This window comes from Trachurus japonicus, chromosome 22 (assembly GCF_045865225.1).
Source record: "Trachurus japonicus isolate A0001 chromosome 22, Traja_1.0".
NCBI classification, from domain to species: Eukaryota; Metazoa; Chordata; class Actinopteri; order Carangiformes; family Carangidae; genus Trachurus; species Trachurus japonicus.
The window spans coordinates 8,052,130-8,079,135 of NC_140928.1; the positions used below are offsets into that span (position 1 = coordinate 8,052,130).

The following is a 27,006-nucleotide window of genomic DNA, read 5'->3' on the forward strand; positions in this document are numbered from 1 at the left end:
TACATTTTCCCTTTACATTGTAGGCCAACACTCCTCAAAAGACACATGGGCACAAAATCAGCAAAGTAGATTGTGGACAAATGGATAATGTTTTTCTTCTTCTTCTTCAAGTTTCTTCTGCGCTTCTATGCAATTTCACACATCGCTTACTCCAAATTGCAGTGGATGGTTAAGTGTTTAAATTTAGAGGATGCCAATGCCAAGAAATTATATAAGAGGAGACTAGCAAGCCGAACACAACACATTTGTCTTTATCTACAAGTTGGTAAAGAAATAGTTTAGCATTTGGGGAAATGTGGTTACTGTAATCACATGACAAGATCGATTAAGTCTCATCTCAGTCAGAGAGCGTTAGCTTAGCTTAGCATCAGCAGGGAAATGCTCAGCGAAGTACTGCCTAGCCTACTGCTAAGTTCCTGGCTCTAGCTTGACATTTATGATACGAGAGGGTTTTTTTTTTTTCAATCTTTTCATCTCAACCTCAACAAGAAACTGAAAAAGTGTATTTCCCAAATGTCAAACTATTCCTCCTTTAAAAAAAAAATCTTAAAACATGATATCTGCCTCTGACTTTGCTGACTTCCTTTGTGACTGTTTCCTCGGTAGAAAGTAGTGGCAGTGAAAAATGTTGGCTCTAAGGTCTGTGGATTATCCAGAGTAGTGTTACACTGATTCTGGAAAGATGTTGATGTCAGTTTTTAATAAAAATGTAATTTTTCACTGCTGTGAACACCACAAACAAAATTCCATTTACCTTAATCCCTGTTTTGGGGTGACGGTAGACATCTCAGTGTCAGATATCTCTGAACCTGGGCAAGCAAAATCAAAATTATCTGCATGGCTGGATATCACTTTGGGTAGGTGACAATTTAAATTTCTTCAAGGAAGGAGGGATTACTTTAAGAACACAGGGTTATTGGAGGAGACGTCTCGCAGCGTCCTCTTGTTCATTCGCTCTCTATTTATCATATAAGCCGAGCCTTCATTTACTTATCCCCACTCTCTTCCTCCCTCCTTTCTTCTCTGTCTCGCCCTTCTCTTTTTCCTGGCAGAGCTAAGAGTGGTGTTACCATCTGTCTGTGATGTGTCCTGGACGCAACTGTGTGTGCGTACGTATGCCTGCGTGTGTGTGTGAGAGAGTGTTCAAGGCAGGATGGCCAGGCTGAGCTGGGAATGGGGCTCAAATGGAGAGGCAGAAAGTTTTAGACAAAGCAGAAAAATCAAAAAAATTACAAGAGGAGACAGGAGGAGTCGGAAAGGAATAGAAAAGATGCAGAGAATGCGTGCTCGTGCGTGCATGTGTGTTTATGTTGAAACAATATGAGCCACAGCTGTGTGATCTACTAACCCCTTCAAAGACCTTGACAGTGCTAGAAGACGACCAGCTGAAAGACAAGACACGCAATGACGCACAGCTGTTTTCAGAGGAACGCTTTGTGTGTGTCTGTGTGCATATTATGTGTGTACTGTATGTATGTCAGACATGGATCAGACGGACTTATTTCACTCACTTATAAAAAGGAAACCCCTGATGTGTGCTGTATGTTCTTATAAGTGTGGACTGATAGTAGCTTTTGGCCATCAGTGACTCAGCAGCAGTGATTTCGTACCCCTGGCAATGAGTCTGTGTGTTTGTGTTTGTGTGCATATGTATATGTGTGTTTGTGTCTTACCGAGCTTTGCTCTTTGGCTGAGGTTTGTCTGAGTGTATTCCCCCAGGAGACAGCACATGTATTGCTGTTAAGTTGACTGTATGGGAGCTTAAGCGGTTGACTTGTGTGTTTATCTCTGTGGTTTTTTTGCTATAAGCACACACACTTCGACTGTCAGAGGATATAGGAGCTTGGTTAAAAAAAAACCTTGATGGGGACCATGCGACGCACACGTCTGACACGTGTTGAATTTGTTTTTCTGTGTTTTTGTGTTTCCTTTCATTCTTGCTGTATAGCCAGTTAGGTGAAACCATGTTCTTTCCTGCTTGTTGTTTTTATTGTTGTTATCTATTTCTCTTTTTTATAGTCATCCCTTTCGGTTTTACTGCTATTATTGCGCAAGCATAGAAACCATCTCCCGATTTAGCTGTCACTCAGTTTCTCTTCAACGAAGAGCGCCAATACAGTTGACCAAAGAATAGCGAACCCTTAAAAGACTTTCCTCTCTTGCCGTGTGTTTACATGTTTATATGGAATAGTAATCTCCCGTGTGCTCTACATTCAAAGCTAATGACAGGTGCAGTTATCCCTTTTCAAACTGAGACCTTATTCATCCAAATTTCTCTTTCTTTATTTCTTTCTTTCATTCTTTCTTTCTTTTTTTATCCTCTAAACAGGATATTGACGATAATCCAACCTGTATTTTACAGAACCATTGTAGAAGATGAAGAGCTTTGAATTAGTCTCTCACTCTCTGTGTTCCTCTGCCTCTTTAATCTTTTTTTTTTCTTTTATAAAGACATGATATGACTTGAAATGAAAGCTGTTATGCCTGTGCAAAGCCAGCGAGTTAGAAGAAAAGACAACATATTAGGAAAGCACTCATGTTAATGTGAAGCACAGGAATAAGTTAAGTCTTTTGTTACCTTTTGTTACCTGGGCCAATTCTTTATATAGTTTAATCTCTCTTATTGTTATGCTTTTATGCGTCCCCTGAAGACTCCTTCTCTGGCTCATCACAGTGTATGTAGGGCTATCTCTTATTTCATGTTACACCTCTTTTATTAGATATATGTCAAGGTTTAGTTCTTATCCCAATTGGAAAGGGAAAACCTCAGGAACACAGTAAACCCAATGAAAACAGACAAATTTAATAAAAACTTCTCAACAATGCAATGAGGGTTTCATGCTTGCTTGAAGTGGAAAATTGCTTTGCTGCTGATGAAACTGCACAATAAACACATGATGGAAACACATCAGTAGACGGCTATAATGCAAACTAGGCCTAAGCTGATTGTTCGATATTCTTTGCTTTCTTGCCAAAAAATTGAGCTAGCTGGATGGTAAATACCATACTTATTTTATGTGTTAGTCCTGTATGAGGCTGTAGCTTGTTAGCATAGTTCAGCTTAGCATTAAATGGGGCAGGGGGAGATATCATAACCTGTGTTGTTGTTGTTAAGGTTTAAATTCAGACAGAGCTAAGCTAGCGCTCTCCCCTGCTCCCTGTTTTAAAGTCAAGCTAAAAAGCTGCTGGCTAAGGCTTCATATTCACAGTATAGACATTAAACAAATAAATTATTATTATTATTATGCCTTGAAGGAAAAGTTAAAGTAGATTGTGAAAATAAAGATCTGTCCTTCGCAAATATTAAGAGCAAGTCAGTCTTCCCTTTTTACCCATGCATGAATTTGGATTTTTCACTACAACAGCAGCTACAGGGAAATACACCTACACAGTCTGATTTCTACTTCTCGTGTTATTTCCTCTCATGATAAATGTGTGACCTTCACCTGATGAAACAATGGAAAATGTGACAGACTTTATGTGTGTGTGTGTGTGTGTGTGTGTATTGTTTGTACAACAAAGAAAATACTGAAGTCCCCTGTTTTCTTATTCTCTCTGTACTTTCCCAGGTAGGGCAGTTCAGTGAATTTCTCCATGAATGTACGTCACAATGATGATGACAGACCAGATTCCACTGGACTTGGCTCCGCCCCCCCTCCTGAACGGGGAGGTCCCTCTCATGCCTCACATGGTTAACGGTGATGCAGCGCAGCAGGTAAATACTCACTCACTCACTCACTCACTCACTCACTTTGCCTTTCAGCTATCCTTGCAGAATGACAATGCAAACGCATCCGCTGTCTTCTTTCAACACTCCTTGTGCCAGAAGCACACGAGGATACGCATCACCAAGTCGCGCAGGCACTTCTCTTTGTTGGCGTTTCGTCACAAGCCTCCTGCGTGGCTGCCACAGGTAATGAACAGCTGCCAAGCGGTTACAGTAAAGCATTTGTCATGTGACGCAGACTCATATATATAAACACAGATGTATACAGTCAGTCAGGCACTTAAACTTGTCTCATTCAGACCTAGAGACACGATTTTTTAAAAAGCAGCAGCATATAACTGGATGACTGCTTCCATTGACGGATCTCAGGCCTTAACTCAAATTGCTTTGGAAAAGGATTCAACTGCCCCTCTGTGTCTGAGTGATCTTATCAGAAGCTGCAGAGCCAACTGGATCACCTTCAAAGTACAGAACCCCCCCACCCCCGAGCTGAGATGAGCTCTTCTGCACAGGCAAAAAGGAAGCCATCAGCGTAATTAAAAGCATGGCGGTTAATTGACCTGAGTCTAATCCTGTTGTCGCAAATACATTTTAACACTGTGTGCTTTTGCTTGATGAGAAATGATGATGATGATGATGATGATGGTGATGGTGATGATGATGATGTTTATGTATCATGCCCGGCCTGTTCCCTCACAGCCCAGAGGAAGCATGGTGGGAGTGTTTTGGCTGCGACACATAACAGTTAGGGAGGGTTTTGGCTGTAACACACAGCAGTTAGGGAGCTCTTTTTTTGTAACACCCTGCAGTTTTAACTTGGTTCCCAGTGTGGAATCAGGAATTTAGACCGATGATTATATAGATTTGTCTCTGCAATATGTGTGTGTCCGTGTTTTTGTGTATTTGTTTTTGTCTTACACTGTGTGAGTCTCTTTCTTCTTCAACCCCTTGTGTGTGTGGGCACGCGTCTGTGTTGAGTCTGAATCCATAGTTATGTGTTTGTGTTTGTCTGACTGCTTGTCTATCAGTTTTCCTGTCTTGTCTATCTGTGTCTATCTGTGTCTACCTGCCTACACTTGTTTATGTGTGTGTGTGTGTTTGATCTGCTGGTGTCTGTGTTCTTCAGGTTATTGTGCGGATGCAACAGCAGCATATCTCTCCATAGTTTGTGTTTTAAAGAGAAATGTGATATGCATTATGTAGGAGCCACATCTAAGCTACCTATGAATATATCATCAATGGAACCTGTCACTCTGGTTTTCTTTCATTTTTCTTTTTCTGAAAAAGTCAAACTTCCTCCACGGACCTCGTCTGTGACATAAAGAAACAATGCACAATGCACAATGCAGCCAGCCAATGAGAAGTTGCATATTTTGTTCCATTTAGACTATGGACTCCTGTATTGGCCACATGATGGAAGTGCAACAGTGCAGCCAATGGGAAGCCTCATATTCAGTTTCATTTAGAAACATTTTATTGGCTGCATTGTTTCCACTTCATTATGTTATACAGCTCACATGTGCTTTGTTGTTGCCAATGTTGCAAGCTGAGGGAGGTTGTCTGCCTGAAACATCTGTGTGTGATATATTTCATTTAATTGAGCAGCGATTCCTCTGAGGAGTTCTTTCTTTTTTTGTTTTTTTGTTTCTTCGCTTCTGAGAATTTTCACATAATAGAGTTGATTTATTATTAACTGTTATTCCTTTACCCATGAAATCCACCCAGATTCCTCATCTAATGTTATTTTGCGTACTTTTTATTGCCTTCAATGTTTAACACATAGCAACTGGGCTTACAATCCTATTGTGTGGCGAACACATGCCAAACTTTTGACTAAAGTTGTTTACATAAGTCTGGATTTTTTAATTCTAATTTACATTGTTTAAAATGTCAGTGCAATTAGTCGAGTTCTTACCTTTGGCGCTCTATAAATATAATGACTCTCCTCCCAGAGGGTTCTCAGCGTTTTTGTTTACACGCTGTCATTAAATGCCAGAGGACACAATTAGATTGAATTAACACTGTGAACAGCAATGGCTCTGAACTGCTGCCTGACAATGCTAAATAAATAGAATAAGAATTCCCCACGAGAAATGTGTTCAGCAGAAGATGCTCTAATAATTTTACGAAGGTGTGCACGTCCAAATCTAGACATGGAAGATAGGATGACTGAAGGAGTTTTGTTTTTATTCCAACTTTATTTCATATCAGTGTCAGTGATTAGTCAAAACACATAACAAACATGCTACACATATGTTGGCTCATGCATGTTTAAACTGAATATACACAACGCATTTATGCAGTCAATCCACACACACCCACCCAGCCACATGGTCTGATACGGGGGGTTTTCTTAGTCCTTAGGAAACATGGGTCGCCCTGTACTATGCCGGGGTTCCCATAGCAACAGCAGCCGCTGCAGCAGACAGAGTAGGAAGTGTGTGAGTGTGTGTGTGTGTGTGTGTGTGTGTCTGAGGGAGAGGAGCAGGTTAGCGCTGAGATGGGAGAGCATGCAGACACTACAGGACGCAGAACGCAGGATATGAGGGTTTTATGACGGCACACCTGTAGAGCGTAGACAGGGCTGCTCGTGTGTGCATGCATGTGTGCGTGAACACATGTGTGCGTGTGCGTGTGCAATGGAGGGTCACCTGTTTCATGTCTACAGCCACGTGTACACTCTCAACAATCTGTATGCGGAGAATATGACGGTAAGGTGCATGCATGCATAGTATACTCCCCTCAGGATCAAAACAGTGTCTTCTGATTTGGCTTCATTTGGACGTGCTCACCTGTCTCTCTCTCTCTCTCTCTGTGTTTGTGTTTAATTGTCTCTGTCCATGTGTGTAATATTTGTGCGTACTGGTTTTAGTGGTGTTCTGCCAGTCAGTGTGGTTAAAACAGAAAGGTTTTTGTCCAGTCAGGGTGTCTATGAGAGAGAGATGGCAGCAGTGTCTCACCATTATCTTATTTAACACCTAATTCATATGTGGGAACTCTGTGCGTTCGCCCTACTCCATGATCTGATGGTTACTGTGTGTTATGTCATCTCTGCAAACCTACTGGACGCCCAGCAGAGTGTGTGTCCTGTTGTGATTGTTGAAGCTGGATGTGTTGATGGAATTTTTGGAGTTTTTCTCTGTATGCTATTGTATTTTATTTTTTTATTCCGTCTATGTTAAATGTATAGTCTATATGTAAAATGTCTGGTCTGATGTTGATGTTTGTTTATGTATGTTAAATGTATAACTTGATGCCACACAGTACTATGTGCCACTATGCTGTGCCGAAAGCAAATTCTGCCGACTTGTTGTGCAGTCCTCAATAAATGAAATGAAATGAAATTTATATATCTGATCTGTTCTTTCTAATTATGTAATCTGTGTATATGTGTGTGTGTTTGTTTGTGTGTGTGTGTGTGTGTGTGTGTGTGTGTGTGTGTGTGTGTGTTTGTGTGTTGTTACAGGTGATCCTGGTGCAGGTGAACCCGGGGGAGACGTTCACCATCCGGGCAGAAGATGGCTCATTGCAATGCATCCAGGGTCAGTCCCCGCTTATATTATTATTATTGTATTATCATATTAGCATGCGGCCTGGTGACTGCACTGATACGTGTCATTGTGAGACCGTGTACTTCCCATCACTTTGATATTAGCTGCACGTACCTGACATTAGGGGTTACTGTCTTTGAACGCTTTTTTTCTTTTTCTTTCGAGCAGCCAAATGGTTTAATTTTTTTTATTATGAAAATATCACTCACAGCCCTCGCAGGGAATACTGAGCTACTTTTGTATTGTCTGAAGACACAGGCTTCTCTGAAGTGCATTTTTTAAAAGATTGATGAAGAACAGTGGTGCATTAACATACCATTGTAGAGATTGGAGAAATTATGCTTTTAAATCCTTTTTAATGACATCCATCATCATTATCGACGGTCTTCGGGGTTCAGTTTTCCAACAACACAGCCTGGGAATGCGAAGTTCAGCAGCTGGCGTTTAAAGTCTAGGCTATAGGATGTCTTTGCTTCCTGCCAGAAATTTTCTCAGCTGCAATTCCACATTGTTAATGTAACATTATAAAATCAGAAATTATGATTTGCTGTGATATCCGAAGCAAATTAGAAGTCGAAAATTCCCCAGAAACTCAGCAGTATCGTGGTTCACACTGATGCAAAGTCTCCACAACAATGCTTTATTGTAGTCTTGTAGGGGCACAGTCAATAATGCCACAGTAAGGGTGAGGAAAAGGAAGTGAGAGGGGGGGAAAATGCTCGCATCCACGCGTGTTATCTCTGAAATTAAGAAACGCTAGTTGAAAGCATAGTTTGACAGATTGGTACAGAATGGACGGTCATGGTCTCACTCTCCGGCTGCATCTGATACCAGCACATAAAAAGGCTGGAAATGTAAGCCACTTAGAGGCTCTTAAAGACAGAATGAGGTGGCAGCGAAACGGGAATTCCCCCGACTCTTGTGGAATCGCGTCTCACTTTGATGATGTCAGCAGAGTAAGCTGTTACTCAGAAACTTTGAAAGGGCGCCATTGTTTTCATCTCAATCTCTCTCTCTCTCTCTCTCTCTCTCTCTCTCCCCCTGTCTGTCCGTCTCTCTTCTCCTCTCACTCTTTTCTTTGCCCTCTGACTGAAGGTTTTCTTTGAGAGAAAGAGCAGTTTTGGCTCAGGCACCGACTCCCACTTGGAAAAGAAACTCTCCCACCATCCACGTACTTTATGTTATAACTAATTACAGCCCGCCTCCCCTTTTTCTCCACCCGCCATGTAATTCAATTTTTTCCCCCTGAAATCAGAAGCAGATCGCCCCTGGCAGACCTGTGGGCACAGACAATGCCAGATAGAAATGGTACATGGGTGGATGGGAAGGAAAGATGTGCTGATGTAGCTGACAGAGAAATTTACAGATATGGATCAGTTAGTGGTGGAAAGACAGATTAAAGACAGATGAAATGACAGTTTAATGTGCACTGCGATTAGACGAATGGGGTTACCGGAGCTGATTTGCAATAAGACACAGTGTTGACGCAGTCGGGGTCTGGTTGGCGGCTGTCTGTTTATTTGTGTGGGTGCATGCAAAATTTAGCATCGGAGGCACAGTGTGTGCATCTGTGTGCGCTTTCTTGGTGCCTTTTGCTACAGTTGACGACAGTTAATTGGGCGGGTGGGCTGGGGGCTCAGGGTCATGTTTGAATGCACATATTATAAATGTGGAGGGCCACACACGCTCACACTCTTGCTCTCTCTCTCTGTCTCTCTCTCTCCGTCTTTCTCCCTCTGGAGGAGGTCACTGGGTTTAATGAGAGGTGGAGTGTGGCAGCGTGTTTTGAAGGCGAGCTGAGTCGCTCTTTAGACAGAGACTCGGTGTGATTATTGAGACCTCAGAGCGCCGTGTTTGCGCATTTGCTTGCGCGCTTGTGTGCCTGCATGTGTGTTTGCACGGCGTACTTGTGCGCGAGTGTATGTGACAGAGAGCGAGATTACAGAGACCTCAGGGCACAACCAAGGCACCAGCTTTTATATAAAGTAACCTCTGTTTAGCTGCTGCACTGCGGTGCATGCATGCAATCATGCACACACACACACACACACACACACACACACACACAGGCACAGATGCCCTGCCAGGGCAGAACCAGCTTGGAGCCGTCGACACAGCGGCCAAAAGAGATTCTTTCATATGAACCTTCAGCCTCCACTTCTCCTCTGTTCACTTCTCTGTCTTCTCCTCCTTCCCTCCCTCCCTCCCTCCCTCCTTTCCTCCCTCCTTTCCTCCCTTCCTCCACCTTTGTCTGCTTCTACCTTAAAGCAAACCTACAGCAGAACAGAGACTATTGTATTTGTCGGAGTGATGTTAAGTGCTTCTCATTAGCCACAGCACTGCTAAATGCTACTGGCTGAATTATGTTCTTTTTATTTGGACTGAAAGTTTACATAGAATTTTATTATGTTTAACAAATTCCATATCCTCGGGGCCCAACGAATCCCTTTTTAAAACAGCATGGTGCATATCAAATAATTTATGCTTGCTCTCAAATATAGAAAAGTTTTCAGTTATTTTCATTAGTTCTTACTCTCTCACACTCTCTCTGCTACGTCGTGATGTTTTTAACCTGCTCTCTCTTCGTTGCTGCTTCCTTCCTGCTGTTCTCTTGCATCTTTACGGTTGTTTCTTTGTGTGTTTCTTTGCATGCAGCGTGTGTGTCTACGTGTCTGTGTGCCCTGTTTAAACAGACTGACCTCTCAGTGCTCTGAGGGTCAGCTTCAACTAACCCCCCCACCACCACCACACACACACTCTCTCCTCCCACCACCACCACCACCACCATAACAACCCCCCAAAACTCCCCGTCTATCTCTCACTGGCTCATCATGTTTCTCTCATGTATGCACCCCCGCACCCCCCTCCTCTTCTCTCTCTTTCTCTCCCCCCTCCCCCACTAAGACCATTCCCCTGAGCTTTTCCCACACTCACATCAAAGGACAAGACTCTAGAGGGTGTGTTAGAGCACCCTGCTCTGGAATGTGAGTGTGTTAATGTGTGTGTGTGTGTGTGTGTGTGTGTGTGTGTGTGTCTATGTGTGTTTTACAAGGCTGTGTTGGTTTACTGTGTTGTTTGCCCTTTGTTGGACTTTTATGAGGGATGATGAGGGGCAGGAGAGGGGGGAGGGGAGGGGGTGAAGGGCAGGAAGCTGTGCCCTGCCAGAGGAGGATGTGACATCATAAGGAAGGCTTGGGTGGCAGCGGGCAGCAGCTATAACCCCCCACTACCCCCACTACCCCCACCACCACAGCCCGATCTCTTGTCTCGAGTTGAGATAAGCAGAAGTTGATTAGTCGGTTGATAGCGACCATACTGGAGGTCTCTGGTTCGTTTTGCCACAACATCTGTTTTCAGCCATTGAAACAAGTCAAGTGTTTCAAAATGCAGCTTAAGAGCCCATGCAGTGAAGCATCTTGGATAAGTGGCAAAACATCCTCTTAACTTAGACATAATACAGATAGATCCGCTGCGATCCGTTCCAAACGTTGTCGTATGTATGGGGAGCCATTCACTCCAGAAAAACCTCTTCTACAAAGAGTAAGAAAGTTCTGCCCTGGTTTTTCTGCATCCCAGGAGAAATACAATCTGTGACACATAATGCCATTTTCATTTCTCTTTTCTTAAGCGTTTGTGTGTTTGTTTCTCCTCATTAATATGCATGTTTCTGTGTGTGTTTATGCGTCATTGCTCCTGTGGAGATTAGAGGGAATCTTGCTTTTTATTGAAATTAAATTGGCTACAAATGTGCATTAATGAAACCAAATACTTCCTACTATCCAATTAGATAAATAAAAACAAAACATGTTCCTACCAGCTGTTTTCTAGTAACTATTTAGCCCATTTAGAAAAAAACGATCATATTTGGTTATTAGATTAAATTGATAGAGCTATATCTTGCACTCGTGTTATGTAGTCTGTTCTCCAAGCAGCCAGCTGCTCGTTGATGGTTGTACTGGTGCGGTATTGTAGTGACATAATAGGAAGTGTAGCGCAATGTTGTTTTTCTGCAGTCTGGTTATCCCAGTGTGATGTGCTTTCTGCACCGGCTGTGTGTCATCTGGACAGAGCAAAATGTGAATCATGTCGTGGTCTGTTGTGTGTGTGTGTGTGTGTGTGTGTGTGTGTGCGTGTATATGTGTGTGTTTTTTTTCTCCACCAGATGTGTTGCTGTTTGTTTGTTCCACTCTTTGTGTCTCCCTGACTGTTACGCACTATCTCTCTGTGGGTGCATCCTAATTCTGGTACCTCCTATCTCCACGCTGACTCAGAAATCCATCAGGCCAGCTGTTGTGAAAGAGTAGTTGCACCGGAGGGCTTGAGGTGGAAATCTTATACTTTCTTTGGAAATTCATTTGAAAATAGGTACTGCACTGTTATCATCATGGTTTAAAAAACAAAAACAAAACTCAACTTGTTCTCCTTTTGGTTAAATAGTTGGATGTCCTCTCCATATTGCGTTTTTGCTGTTTAGTAATTGGGGCTGTTATTGACAGCGCAGCAACAAGTTACACTAGAGAATGCATTTCCTGAAGGAAATACGGGTGAATGCTGAAAGCTGGAAGCTGAATGAGCTGAATAAATTGTTGAAACAATGCTGAATTAAGTGAAGAAATTGCTGAATCAATCTTATAAAGATGAAACAATATCTGAAGAGTAAAACTAAAACATGTAAGAAGGAGGCTGTATGAAATGGTCGGAAATGACTTGAATTGTTGAAGATTAGTATGAAGAAATTTAAAACTGACTGCTTGGGAACATGTACTGTATGTACCACTCACACTGGAATTGTAAAGCAGGCTATTTTCATTTTTTAATATCAATGGCACTAAATTGTTTCTTCAAATTATCAGGCTGTGGAGATTAGAAAAACATATTAAAAATTTAAGTGGATTTTAAAGTGTAAACAAGTTTATTAAATTTATAAGCCCATCAAATAAAGGGAGTCAAGGAGACATCTCTGTATCTCTCTTTCTCTGCCTTCATCTCCCTCTGTTTGTCTGGAGGTCTTCCTGTGTGTGTTAGTGATGCTAATATCCCTATTCTTCGCTGGTTTCCCTGCATCACGCCGAGGCTCTCTCTTATACCATCCTTTCTGCAGGAGCGTGCACCTTTTACAGGCCTTTGATGGAAATGGAAATAGCTGGTTGAGAGAAATATGGTGGAAAGTCTCGCGGCCTGTGTTTACACCGAGCCAGATGTCTCTAAACAAGCTGGGGGAGAAGACACAAATACCCTTCTTTCAGAAAGGCTTAATTTAGAGTAGTGTGTCGGATGGTCCCGTCGCTGCCTGTAACCAGAGGGGGGGTTGTTTAGGAGCTTTTTCAGACTCTGCTTTGAAATCCGAATCCCACCCGTGTGACAATCACAGTGAAATGAAAATTGCTGTGCAATGGCTGGAAGGTTGGTTGATGCCTGTAGTCCAGCTGACTTGTGTGTGAGTACAAAGGATTTACAGTGTGTTTGTATTGAAATGTACTGTGCAACACACTTCAGGATTGTTTGTAATTACCCCTCTCTTTTTTTGAAGTAGAACTCTGGCCATCATGCCAAAAAGCGCATGTGCAAAGTCTTTGTGTGCACTGTTGTCTTTCCCACTGTTTGTGTACGTGTAAATGGGTGTAAGTGGACAAATTAAGGAGTGAGCTGTTATTGTTGCAGCAGTTGTTTTTAGCCCCAGGCATAATGACTGCCATTATCAATTTAGTGTGCGTTCGTTGCATATTTATTCAGCGCTTTATACATAATTTGTGTGATTGTAGGACCTTTTCAGATACGATTAAATTAACCACTACATCACTGATGTCGTATTCAGAGCAGCTTATCACATCACTGTCCTATGACAACAATGTATGTCCATAATGACAACTTCCCATGAGTTAGAGAAACACGGGGCCCGTGGGCAGTGAGAAGGCAGCAGGACGGTGATGAACAGGAGATCTACCATGTCAAACTTCTGATGCATCTCAATATTTCATTTTAAGGCGAGACACTACACTGTTTTTTCATGCACTGATCAATTTTGAGATTTTGGGCCAACGCAGGCGTCCCCGGTTCGAATCCCGTGTCGGGCAGACCTTTCATGCATGTCATTCCCCCTCTCTCTGCCTCCCCCTTTCCTGTCTAACTCTACTGTGTGATATCAATAAAAAAAAAAGCCAAAAAATATACTTAAAAAAAAAAGAAAAGTCAAAATAAATGGTAGAAAATCCACATTAAGGTTGTTATTTTACTTCATTTTGTCTCTTTTGTCGGTAGATTTCTCCTAAATTCGCCAAAAGTTAGCATGCTACTGTGACATGCTGTGCTGTGCTTGTTGTCTGACCCATGTCATGTCAGGTATCATTGTGAAGCTCTCTCTCTCCTGAACAATGATATACCGGTATGCTCCAAATTGCCATCTCCTCTGGATCCGCCACCATTCGTAAAAGTAGAATTTACATTAACAATCTATGGACTTTTACGGTACAAGTCTTTAAAGGCCGTTTTCTCAAAATGAGTTTTTCCTCAGACTCTGAGCCCGAAATCTCCACTTCAGCAGCACTTACAGACACCAAACCTTCCAGTTTTATTCCTGTCTATATTCTGAAGGTTTTTACTTAGGGGATTGTTGATATATCATTCAAAGCCTGATGTATACAACATTTTATTCCTAAAAACATGAGTGATAAAAAGAGATATCCAAAATCCCCTCTGTAAAAACTTATGACTCTCATATGTCAACAAAATGAAACAAGAATTTTGAAAGGGGCTGCTATATCCATTGTTCAGATTTCGGTTCTGTAAATGTATGCAAATTAGCGCATATTTCATTAGATATTGCCTCATTTACATATTTAAACATAAAATTTGACAAAACTTGTAATACAAAAAATATTTGTCTTAATGTAAGTGATAAACTTGGGAAGTTTCATGGTGATATCTGTTATTTTAATTTTTTTACCCTATTCACCTGAAGTGTCTCCCCTTAATCTTAATCTTCAACTAGTACTGTTCAAGGATTTCACTCTCTTGCGTCCCTGGTGCATGCTCCTAGCAACTCAACCCATCATGTTCACCATCCTGTTTTCTGTCAGGCTATAGGAAACCGAAGGAGAACTCGCTGCTGCTGCAACAAGTCTGAAGGCTCAGACAGTCTCCGAAGTCTCCGTCTCATGTTTTGGAGAGAACTTTTTTTTCCTCCACTCTGTGTTTAAAATTGCTTCAAGTTGACGACTGCTGTGCTGAGTCTGTATTTATGGAATATGCTTCATATTGTGCTGGAAAAAGGGGTAATGGAGATGGGTGGAGAGACGCATGGCGGAGAGGGATCATATAATAGAGAAGTAGCCTACTCTGTGTGTGTTTGTAATGTGTGTTTGCTTGTGTGTGTGTGTGTGTGTAGTTTTAGCTTTTAGCCTTCTTGCAGAGGCTTTGCATTGAAAATTTCATGCCCTGAAGCCAACTGTAAAACCTGATGTGTTGGTCTTAAGTTTGTGTTGTGTCCCACTGGATTTGGGAAACTGGTCACCATGGGAACGGACTCTCACTCCAGGTGGTGTGTAATGGAATGTGGTCCCTCTGGGCACAGATTGTGTGTCTGAGTGTGAATGTGTGTGTGTGTGTGTGTTAGTGTGTGGTGTACCTGGCTTTTTCTATTTCCAGTATTTTCCACTCAAATGTTCTTTGTGAGAAACAAAAGGACAGAGAGGTTTGGTTTGGTTCATTTGGCACAAGGTAGTTAAGAACTTGACTTCAGTGTGTATGTGTTGGTGTGTGTGTGTGTGTGTGTGTGCGCGTCTCAGAGAGAGAGGGAGGCAGAGAGAGACTTGATTGTTGTTGTATGCCCTGCCCTGTGCTCACTTATAAACTCAATGCCCTCACTGAGTAGGACATGAGCAGGCACAAGACGGGAGGAATAAATTGCCTGGAAATAAAATGATAGACTTGAAGGAACTTAAATAAAAAAAAAAAAAGAGTGGAGAGAGGCAGCAAAGAAAGAAGAAAGAGGGATAGAGCGAGAGTGAGAGAATCAGACGCTACATGTCTGGTCGTGTCTGCTGCCATGCATTCCGGGCGAGGCCACTTCCTCCGATGCGATGACCCCAGCCACCCCTGCGCTGCTGACTTGGTCTGGTCTGCCAGCTCCAGGGACCGGCCCACTTAGGGCAACAAGGGGGTGGGAAGGAGTTGGGTGGGGAGGAGGGAAGGGGGTGAAAAGAGTGGGCAAAAAACTCTCACTGGAGAATACTATGTCTGTCTTCGTATGTACGACGGTGTGAAAGTGGATGTGTGTGTGAACAGCAGCTGTGTAGAGGCGAGTGCTTGCAGAATTTTCCAGAGATCGAGACGGAGAGAAAGAAAGAGAGCTTTTCCAGGGATGAAATTCTTGGCTCCCTTGAAGCTCAGGGTACAGCTGGAGCACTTCTCCCTCCCTCCCTCCCTCCCTCCTTCCCTCCTTCCCTCCACCCTCGTTCCCTCCTCCTTTTCCTCTCTTTACGACCTCTTTCACTTCCTCCCTTGCTTCACTCTGTGTTTCTATCTTGTAGTATTTTTTTTTCCTTTCTTTCTCGGTATCACCCCCATAACTCTAACTGAAGTTTTGATGATTTGCTGGCTGTCTTTGTAAATCTAAATTAAACTTCATCATAACACTCGAGGGCCTTTTTAAAAAATGTTGAATCTTCTCCACATGTTGTTCATGCTGCTTTTCAGATTCGATTCGGTTAGATTGGATAAAGCTTTATGATCACATGTGGCTGTTGTAGCTGCAAGTGCTGATGATGGGATACATCAAAGGAGATGGGTATTTAAAAAGGAATAAAGCGTGAGTCTTCCTGCAAGGCTTCATGGGTTACACATGGGATTGTTTACATCATGTGTGTTTCACAGGGAAGCCCCCTCTTTTTTTTCTCCTCTTCTTTTGTTCTGATCTGATTGGATGGGCGGAAGTGTGTGTCGGTCAATGGGCGGGCCCAACCTGGGAGGTCGAGGAATGGTCGGAGGCACTGGTAGAGACAGTTCGACCCTAGATGCTTTTCCATATTGCTCTCTTTATTTGCACACACGCACACACAACCTCCATCATCATATCTTTACTGTTTGGGGCTTGTCTGATCACTCAGCAACCATAACACATGCACATGCACGTGCACTCATATAAACACATACACACAAACAGTGGAATTCAGAGTTGGGGAGTGGGGGGAAAGTCCCTGCTAATGTAGGACTTCCAGTCTTTATTTCCACTCTTCTCTTCTCTTCTCTTCTCTTCTCTTCTCTTCTCTTCTCTTCTCTTCTCTTCTCTTCTCTTCTCTTCTCTTCTCTTCTCTTCTCTTCCCCCTTCCCTTCCCTTCCCTTCTCTTCCTCCTCCTTCTTGATCTCCCTACGCACACTTTCTCTGCTCTTTCTGGTGGACACAAACTCGGTGCTGTTCAGACTGTGACTCATACGGCAGGAATGCCCCACATTAACATGTGGAGAGATAGACGGAGGAAAGCGGAGGGAGGATGGGAGAGGAGAAGAGGGGAGAGGAGCACAGCTGGGTACAAACGTAGCGAGTTGTGCACAGAGGGGAAAAACTGAGTAAAAGTGACTAAAAGCGTTGCTGTTCCTTTAGTGGGTCAAGGTTTGAGAATTAGTTTCATCCTGAGGATTCAAGGGAGTGAGAGAAAGAGAAGAGAGCAAGGGAGGGAAAGCAGGAAATGATTATTAGACTCTGGGTTTGTTTACACACCAACAGCTGTTGCACTTCATTGCTCTCTTTCCCTCTCTCTCCATCTCTCTCTCTGTTTTTTTCTCACTCTCTCTCTCCCTCTAGACATGTAGAGTTGATTAGGGAATGGATACAATGAGTCATCAGTGTCTGGATTGTGTATATGTGTGCGTGTGCATGTGCATGCTTGCACATGCATGTCAGAGGTGCACATGCGTGTGTGCATGAACGTTAAGCATGATAAGTGAAGTATGTCACTCCGTGCACTGTGTGTTGCATGGTTACCAATCCCAAAACAATTATATCTGCAAGCCCAAGAATAGCCTCATGATAATATTGGAAAAGTGCAGTATGGCTCTGTGTGTGTGTGTCTGTGTGCATGTTGTTATGATTTACAGCTGCATAAATGTGTGTGTGCACGTACCATTTTGTAGAGTGTTGTTTGTGCAAAGGTGACCGTGATTTCCGACAGTCTAAACTATTCAAATGTCAGTTTGTTCCACGAGTCAAGTGTGTGTGTGTGTGTTTGTGCGTCCAAGTCAGCATGACATCTTAGGAGGTTATGCATATATGCTCAGGTGTTAATCTGGGTCGCTCTACTTTATTTGAAAGGTGTTTGCCTCTTGTGTATGTGAACCTCATACATCTTAGTATGTGTGGCTGCGTGTGTGTGTGTTTTTGTGCATGTCGAGATCCTGAGAAAAAAGCGTGGCTGGGCTCGGTGTCCCTCCAGACGTTACGTTGCTCTCCTCTGGAACAGACCCAGCAGCAGCAGCAGCAGCAGAAGTAGGTCGGTCCTGTGGGTGGGGGAGCAGCAGAGAGAGATGAGGGCTGGGTGGAGGTATAGGCTGGCACCCACGGCTCCAGGCTGAACATTAAACAGATCTGGGCTTGTACGCTCCAGGGCCGTTTACACTGTGATCACGGCTGGATAAGATGGAGATGTAAGCATCAAATTTGAAGAAGTTTACCTCTTTGAAGTGAGGGATTTTTTTTTTCCTCAAATAAAATTTAGGGGATTTTGGACATTTAGAGGGAAAAACTCTTGAAGGAACATTGGAAAGATAATAGGTCACTTAAGGTCTTAGTTGAAGAATTTTCCATAATTTTATAACCTTGGTGTTGTGTAGTTCACAAAAGATGATCCTGATGTGTCTCAGTTTTTTTTTTTTTTTTTTTTTTTTCATAAAATCAAATGTGTGGATCATATTCAATGCACTGCTGCTGTAATATAACCTGAGGTGATTTCTAAGTTGATTGACTTTTTATGAAGTTCTTTGGAAGTTTCAAAAATACTTAAAGGTAGAGTCTGGAGTTTTTTTTCGGTGCAGTTTGTAAACAAAACATTCCAACTGCGCCCCTCCTCTCGGGCTCTTCTGTGTAGCCTCCTGCCCCCGACAGCAGCAGTTGTCAGGACCGCAAAGGAAAGGAAATACAGTCCGAGAGAAGCGCTGGAGCCGTGGGCCGATAACCGACCGTCACCAACAACGGGAGCCTCCGTGTTATGTTGTTATGCCGTTGTGGTGAGCTGGGAAGACGGTGTTAGCGGCGGATGCTAACCGCTACCGCTAGCCGAAGTTAGCATCGAGCTAGCTCCCCACAACAGCCCTAATACTTGTTACCAGTCGAGGCTTTAGTTGTCGGTGGCGGTCAGGAATCGGTCCGCGGCTCCAGCGTATTTTTGGGCACAAAACTCCAGACCCAACCTTTAAGGAGTGGTGCAGAGCTGGAGGAACAGGCAGCATAATGTTAGAGATTGTTTTGAGTATAAATCAAACAATCATTCAATCCATTACACACATGTTTCAAATAGTGGAAAACATTTTGAAGATTTATGAAGTGTTTATACCAAAAAATATTTGTCTGCCATAAAAAAACAAAACAAGAAGACACCTGCTGTTTAGGAAATGATTGATAGCACAGGAGATGTGATGATAAAACACCCGTCACTTGTCACTTGAATCCGCTGTATGCCAAGATGTGGACTGGGCATGTGGAATGACAAGTATATGACATGAGCTACAAGTATGTCCTTTTTATTCTCAGTGGTAATTTTTCTTCATAGAGACAGTGAGGGATGTGAGGAATCAGAAGAAGGTTATAATGGGATTTAATCCACTCGCCAGCCGGGGACAGAGATCACAACCACTGCTACTGCCTCTGGGCAAACAACCAGAGATGGAACTGAAGACTTAAGTGCACAAGTCTGGCAATTCTGTTTGGCAGCGAACCTCCCTGCCATCAGACCCCATACAGGATCTGGCTTGGAGCTGCGATTTTGCACAAACAGGGCTGGAAACTTTTCCTCCACTGTCATTGTTGTTGCAAAAGGCTCATTATTTTCATTTTTTTGTGATCTATATGGAGGCGACCGAACTTGAAATATGAGCCTATAAGTCAGCGGGCTAGTAAAACACAACCCCTGGCTTTACAAGCCTCATAGTCTGGTTTCTTCTTCAGCTCTTTAACACATACTGATGTCAGGAGGCGATGAAGTCATTATGACATTGATAGTTTCATCATCGGGCATAACTTTCTCTTTGTTCTCTTATGACACTGTTATGCAAGCTGGAGCTGGGAGGCTAAAAGCTGAGGGGCACACTCGTCCAGAGGAATGTGCTTACACATACCTGCGTGTGCACCCACACACACGCACACACATACACACACATACACACACGCATTACGGTGTATATGCTGTACAGTAAGAGCCAGTGTTCAAACATAGCAACTCCTAATCTTATGATTTACATTCCTCAGAAAGTCAACAGCCGGCTCACATTACAGATTATGACCAACAGATCAGGATCAGTGGTGCGTTTCATTATGTGCATGTGTGCTGGATGAAAGTCCACCCCATCAGCTGTGTGTGCATGTGTGCATGTGTGTGTGTGCCAGTGTCTGTGTGACTCTGCAGAGTGTCAGTGCCGCCGCTGAGGGCAGGGCAGGTCAGGAAGTCCTGACTTCCTCCTCCATCACTGAACCTCACCCTGCCCACGGGAAAAATGTCCGCCGGGCTTAGAGTCACCGGAGATGTAACCAGAGGGCTCTTTAGAGTGAGTGTGCGTGCGTGCGTGTGTGTTTGTGTGCAAGCTGCGTGTGTGTTTGTAGCATCACATGTTTCGCACCACTCCGGGATGAGTATACAGTATACACAGGACTGTGCTATTTTAAAAGTTGTCTGTCTCCCACATTTCCTGCTGCAGCACACTCTCTCCTCTCTATTTTTCACTACATTTCCCATCATGCCCCACATTCTGTTCCCCTCTATCGTTCCATGTCTCCTTTTGTCTCCCACAGCTTCTTGTAGCTATATCTGTAACGTAAACCATCTATGTGGATTTGTTTCATTTTTATAACTTAGATATGACAATAGGTCATGCTCTCTGCAGTGTGTGTCTCTGTGTGTATGTGTGTGTGTGTGTGTGTGTGTGTGTGTATTGGCCAGGCAGTAGAGGAAGCTGTCGTGGGAGTGTCTTGCTCTTGGATCTCCGAGGACAGATAACATTACCCTGCTGATGCTTACATAACTTCCAGGCAACGCCACGTCACAACTGACCCAGACACACATACCACGCACAGATGCGTGTGCACACACACACACACACACACAAACACACACACACACACACTCGCACCGCAATTCCCATCTAAACGAGACAGCTGCTTCCATGGGGCTCCGATATAGGATATACATAGATTGTGTGTCTTTGTCTGTCTATGTGTGTCTGTATGTGGTTGTGTGTTGCACTTTGAAAGTTTTTTTCTCCAAAATCTGTCAATCTAGTAACGCTATCTTTTTTTTCTTTTTTTTTTTTCTTCAGTGTGTTTTTGGGAAATCCATCTGAGTCTAGTTGTTTTGTATGTAGGTCAGCTCACAAACAGGCTCCTTTGGTCTGACACCAACGCCACACACACATACGCACATGCACACATGCTTTTCCCAAGAGGGTCTGTGTGTTTCCTTTCAATGTGGCGACCACATGTGCGCGGCTGAGATGAGGGGAAGGAGAGAAAGTGTTGTGCTGCTTCAGTCTGATAGTTACTGAGCTTACACATAGAGAATGAGCCTTCGGTGCACACTCTCACTGTCATAGCTGCATGATTGATAGCTGCGTGTGTGTTAATGCAGTGTGCATAAGTTGTGTATGCATTATTACAGATATAAGTAATTGGGGCGTGTGTGAGGCCAAGGCTCTTTGTGTGTCTGAGTGTGTGTCTTGTGCTTTGGGGGCCCCCTTCGTCGCAGCTGTCTCTGACAGCTGTATCATGGGAAACATCTGATGAAACGTTGCGTCATCTCCTCTGTTTGTGTATGTGTGAACGTATGTACACGCAGCTGGACTCTTCAGGATAGTAGGTTTTAATGCCAATCTTAAAGATTGTGTGTCTATGAGAGAGAGAGAGGTTGGTTTAGTGTAAGACAGGATGTTTACCATTGACTATAACATACATTTGTGTAGGTTTTAACAAGAAGTAAACTTGTTGGTGAGACATTATGTGCGTTATAAGTGTGGAGATGCTCCCCACCCCAGTGTTGTGCTCTGTCTGCTCTCAAACAAATCTGTGCACATGTCCCAGACTCTCAGATGGACGCACATCTGACCTTCGATTTATTCCAGTGACCTCTGCAACAGGAGTGTTTAGTAGAAACAGATAGCAGCAAAACCTATTCCTAAAGTTCAAGGCAGTGAAATTTGAAGGAGCTATTGAACATTGGTAATCTATTACTTCACAAACATCGATCGCTGCTTGTCTCAGCACAAACTGAAATCTTGTCGAGTGAACGTGTCGTGGCTTCACATAGGAAACGGTCCAAATCAAATCACCAAAGTGGCAGCAGTTTTCTTTTTAAACAAGCAAAAACACATTTCAACACTGCAGGGACTAGCATCAGGCCAAATACTACCCCGTGCCTGTCTGAGTAAACTCTGTGCACTCTGACTTTGCTGTTTTCATCAGCTTTGCTAATACGATACATGATATATGACAACATCAAAAGAAGATTAGAAAGTTATTCATTTGAAAGTCAAAAGAAAAAATGATATTACATTAGTCGCAATAATATGACATACAGCACAGTATTTTGGAAATATTCTGTGCAAACATTTTTAATTCACTGTCTTTTATTCTAATGCGAATCTATAAAATGCAATATAAATGAATGATGTCATTATGATACAATACAGCTACAGATTCATGCTAATATGCACACATACATAACATATACATATACATATACATATACAGGCAGTGTCTACTAGAGCAACAGGTGTCATCCACTTCGTGATCAATACATCAGGCTTCATGTGATACACGGTCTCTTTGCTGCAGCTGCTAATATCCTCCACATGCTGATGTCCCTCAGTGGCTCAGGTAGTGCTCCAGTGACGTCACTTCACATGCATGAATTCGGCCTCATAATTGACCTCTGACCCCGACCTCCGTGACAGTCGGAAGCGGAAGAAGCAACAGATGGAAGATGAGAAACGGAAGGAGGAGGAGGAGGAGGAGAGAGGAGGGGAGTGCAGCCGGTCGGTGGGGTTTCGCTCTGTTGTCTGGGATTCCTGCAGGATTAGGCAGAGGAAGTCGTGACTCTATTTGCGGTGCTTAAAGGGCAAAGCGGAGAGGAAAGACCAGAGAGTGAGTGACGTTACCACCAAGTGTGGATGGAGCACCGCGCTGCTGACTGACTTATATGTGCACGTGCACACCGACACACACACACACACACACACACACACACACACACACGGACACAATTACAACCACTCAAACGCACATGTACAACTGCTTGATTATCCTGAGCCTCTTTCTAAATGGCCGTCAGTCTGATGCTGTATGACTTACAGCAGTGTGTGAGTGTGAAGGGTTCCAGGACAAAGAGTGTCTTGTATTTTGGGGAGGGGTTGAGGGTTGGGGGGTGAGGGAGGGGGGTAGTTGGGCCTGTTGGGTCCAGTCCTGGGGGCCAGGGATGGGAATGTTCACTTTGTGTGTATGTGTGTGCATGTGTGTGTGTGTGTGTGTGTGTGTGTGTGTGTGTGTGAGCAAAGGAATGCTGCTGTTTGCTGAGTGAAGAGCACAGAGGCAGCAGAGACTGTCCAAACACACGTCTGTTTGCCAAGAGTGTGTGTGTGTGTGTGTGTGTGTTTGTGAGAGAGGGGGCAACTGAGATACAGAGAGAGAGAGAGAGAGAGAGCGTCTATTTGAGACTTTGTGTGAGCAAGAGGGAAAGTGTGCTATGAGCAGTGATGGAAAGAGATTTAGAGGAGTTCTGTGTGTGTGTGTGTGTGTCTATGTATGTGTGTGTGTGCATGTGTGTGTGTTCTCCTCATGCTGTGACCTTCTACTCAATGAGGACTTTCATATCCCTCATAGTCTCCATGGTAGGGGAGCAGACAGGACTGAGAGAGGTCTGTCTCTTCATACCTGTGACTTACTCAGTACACACACAAGCACAACACTGTAGACTTTGCTCAGGTTGTGTGTTTATGTGTGTATGCGGCGGTTGCGTGTGTGTGTGTGTTTACTGTACTCTTACCTGTCTGGCTGATGAGAGGTCAGTGAAGGGAGATGGATGCGAGGGATGAAGGGGATGATTATGCGAGGAGGGTCATCGAGAGTGGAAGAGAATGATTTGTGGATAGAGCTGCAACAATTAATCGAACAATAATCGATTATTAAATGAATCGTCAACTATTTTGATAATTGAGTAATAGTTTTTAAAGAAAAAAAGTCAAAATTCTCTGATTTCAGTTTCTTAAATATGAATATTTCTGGTTTCTTTGTTCCTTTATGACAATAAACTGAGTCTCTCTTTGGTTTGTGGACAAATCAAGACATTTGACGATGTCATCTTGTGCTTTGGAAAACACTGATTGACATTTTTCAACAACTAATCGATTAATCGTTTAAATCGTCAGATTAATCGATAACGAAAATAATCGTTAGTTGCAGCCCTAATTTGGGGAACAGGGAAAGGATGAAGCAAGGATTGAAGGAAGGGAGGGATGAGGTGAGTAATGTGTGAAATGAAAGGAGGGAGTGAAGGATGTGAGTAATAGGTGAAAAGAAGGGAGGAATTCCTGGAGATGGGGATGGAAGGATGGAGAAAGCAGGATGAAGTGAGTAACAGCAGGAGAGACATAAGGATAGGTGGACATAGAGAGAGTGAGAGGAAGAGGGAGGAAGAGATGAAAGCAGGTGTTTAAGGGTCAGTTCACCTAAATTACAGAAAGAGAGAGAGAGAAAAACATATTCTATACATCACTGGATGTTTTATAATTTGGGTGAAGTGACCCTTTAAAGGAGGAACCCAGGTTTAAGAATCTGACCGGTGTCTACATGGACAGAAATGATTAGTGCTCCTTCGTTCTTCCATGTGTGTTCGGAGGTAGTGAGGGCCTCCGTGTGTGTGTGTGTGTGTGTGTGTGTACACAGCATGATTTATTCTAAAGCCAGGTCTGCCTCCAGCTGTCCCAACGGGGTCCCAATGACTTTACCAGCCGCAGACCTCCATCACACAGAGACGGAGGAAGAGAGAGGGGGAGAGAGTGGGATGGTGGTGGCGGTGGAGAGTTTTAGGGTGGGTGGGAGTGGGGGAGTGGGGGCTGCGGACAGTGGAAAAGTCAACATCATTATCAATCTGCTAATTCTATTAGATTTTCCTGCTTCTCCTTGAGGGCAGAGGTTTTTCTTTTCTTTTGTGCCCCCGTATACGTGCGTCTATCATGATGCTTGTTGAGCGTAGACATCATCACCTCCTGCTGCTTCCAGTCCGCCTGCCAGATATTGGAGGAAAAGACTGGCTTACATTGAGATATGCTTCTTTTTTTCTTTTTTCGGGGTCGTGCAGGTGGGTTTGTACGGGAACAACGTCTCCTTTTGAAAGCAGCTGGTTTATTTCATTAGATCGTCTGTCCATACAGCAGGACGCTTGTGGAAGAAGTATCTAAGGATAAAGCAACACTCAGATAATATCCCCATGATATATAATAAGCTCAGCCTCCAGCCTTACACGATTAATTAACCTTTCGCTGACCCACAGGAGAAACAGCCACTGTAAAATCCACTGCCACACATCTGTGTTGCCCATCTCTTCCCTGCATGTGTTCTGTTGATTGACATTACATAAATAAAGATTTACCTGGTTGAATAAATAAACAAACCATTAACTGGTCTCTCCTTTCCTCTCCTTTTTAGGTCCTGCTGAGGTTCCCATGATGTCCCCGAATGGGTCAATCCCCCCCATCCACGTCCCCCCGGGATACATCTCACAGGTTAGTTTGTGTGTTTTTTCTTGAGTCTGATACTCTCTAGACAGTTCTTGTTGTTTTTTCATCATGTACTCGTGTTGTGTGGGAGTCGCACACAGAGGGAGACCAACACGAGCGAGCGTGCAACTGCATTTAATTAGTGAATGAATTAGCCAGTTTTCTAGTCAAAAAAGAGTTTCTTAATCCGACATGTGATGTAGTATTGACTCTTAAAATCACATTTTTCTTATTAAAAAGCATGAAATATGTGTTGTGATTTACTGCCTTCTCAGACGACAAAAATATATTCAGTCTTTTATTTAATTGGCTGCACACTGATGCTTGTTTCTGGAAAATTCCTGAAATTGAATGAAGGAAAATGGAATCAAAATGATGTGTTTACAGCCAAAAAAAAAAAAAAAAAAAAAAAGCTGCAAAGATGAAACAAATCTTAGAGGGAGATGACTGATGGAGTTTGAGGTGCTAGAGCAGAACAGTGTTTATGTCTGTTGAAGAACTATCATAAGTGGGTCAAGTGGTCATTATTAAAGAATGGTGAGCATTAATATGATGGAAGGCCGGCTATTTGTGGGACGCTCGCCTCCATCAAACCACACAGAGAGCGATGCACCAGGCATTAGACTGATCCTAACCATTGTCGTCTATAGAAAGTCAAGTGTCCAAGGCAGCCTCCTCTGCCAACAGAGACTGAGCAGGAATGTGCTGAATTGTGGGAGTTGGGAGGTTTTTGTTTCTCAGACTTTCTCATACATATCAGTGAGTGTCCTCACAAGGACAGAATAACAACAACAAACCCCTAAAGTCAATCTTTTTTAAATTTGTTTTATACATACACTGCAAAAACTTAAAATCTTCCCCAAAATATGTGTCTTATTACTTGCAAAATGTCTCATTTCTAGTCAAAACTAATCTCTTTCCACATAAAATAAGACTCATCACCTAAAAATTAACTTGTTTTTAGATAATTTTCACTTGTTTCAAACAAATTTTCACTCACAGAAAGAAAAACTTGCTCCACTATCAGATTTTTCTACTTATTTCAAATGAAAATATGCTTGAAAGAAGTAAAAAAGTGTCTAAAAACAAGCTAATTTTTAATGTTACGAGTCTTATTTTGTGTATAATCTGATTTGTTTTGTCTAGAAATAACATTTTGACTAGAAATAAGACAAATTTTCTTGGTAAGATTTTGAGTTTTTGCAGTGTAATTTTTGGTTTTGGTTTAACATTATGAGTTGGTTGAAGTTAAGGTTTGACATGTTAGTGGTGTGTGTGTGTGCCCGTGTTTGCCCGTGTGTGCGTGGGTGGCTGGTGGTGAGTGAATCAACACAAGTAAATGGACTGTCCTCACAAGTGTAGGGTTACAGATACATCTGTGGTGTGTGTGCATGCAGTGGTGAGATTGTGCTCCGGTGCCAATGGAAGTCAGGTCATTGGCTCGCCGTAGGTGTGTGTTTGTGTTTGTGTGTGTGTGTGTGTGTGTGTGTGTGTGTGTGTGTGTGTGTGTGTGTGTGTGTGTGTGTGTGTGTGTGTGTGTGTGTGTGTGTGTGTGTGTGGTGTGTGTGTGTGTGTGTGGTGTGTGTGTGTGTGTGTGTGTGTGTGTGTGTGTGTGTGTGTGTGTATTAATTGGAACTGGGCCAAGTATGAGCGGGAAACACTGTCATTCTTACATAAACAAGCCTGTTTGAGGAGACAGGCACTGGGTGGGCAGGGGTTTTTTGGGGGTGAGGGCCGAGAGTTGATGGAGAAAGAGTACTA

At 43.1% G+C, this 27,006-nt stretch overlaps 1 protein-coding gene across 4 annotated transcripts in view; it reads left to right on the forward strand.

Annotated features, from left to right (window-relative positions):
• The window catches only part of fndc3ba (fibronectin type III domain containing 3Ba), a 100,210-nt gene that overhangs the window by 20,989 nt on the left and 52,215 nt on the right, over positions 1–27,006 (forward strand). For all 4 annotated transcript variants that reach the window (XM_085766690.1, XM_085766692.1, XM_085766693.1 and 1 more), the window contains exons 2-4: positions 3,570–3,715; positions 7,194–7,269; positions 25,175–25,251. In XM_085766690.1, the coding sequence (XP_085622816.1) occupies positions 3,599–3,715; positions 7,194–7,269; positions 25,175–25,251 (270 nt within the window). In that variant the 5' untranslated portion in view covers positions 3,570–3,598. The remainder of the gene's footprint in view (positions 1–3,569; positions 3,716–7,193; positions 7,270–25,174; positions 25,252–27,006) is intronic.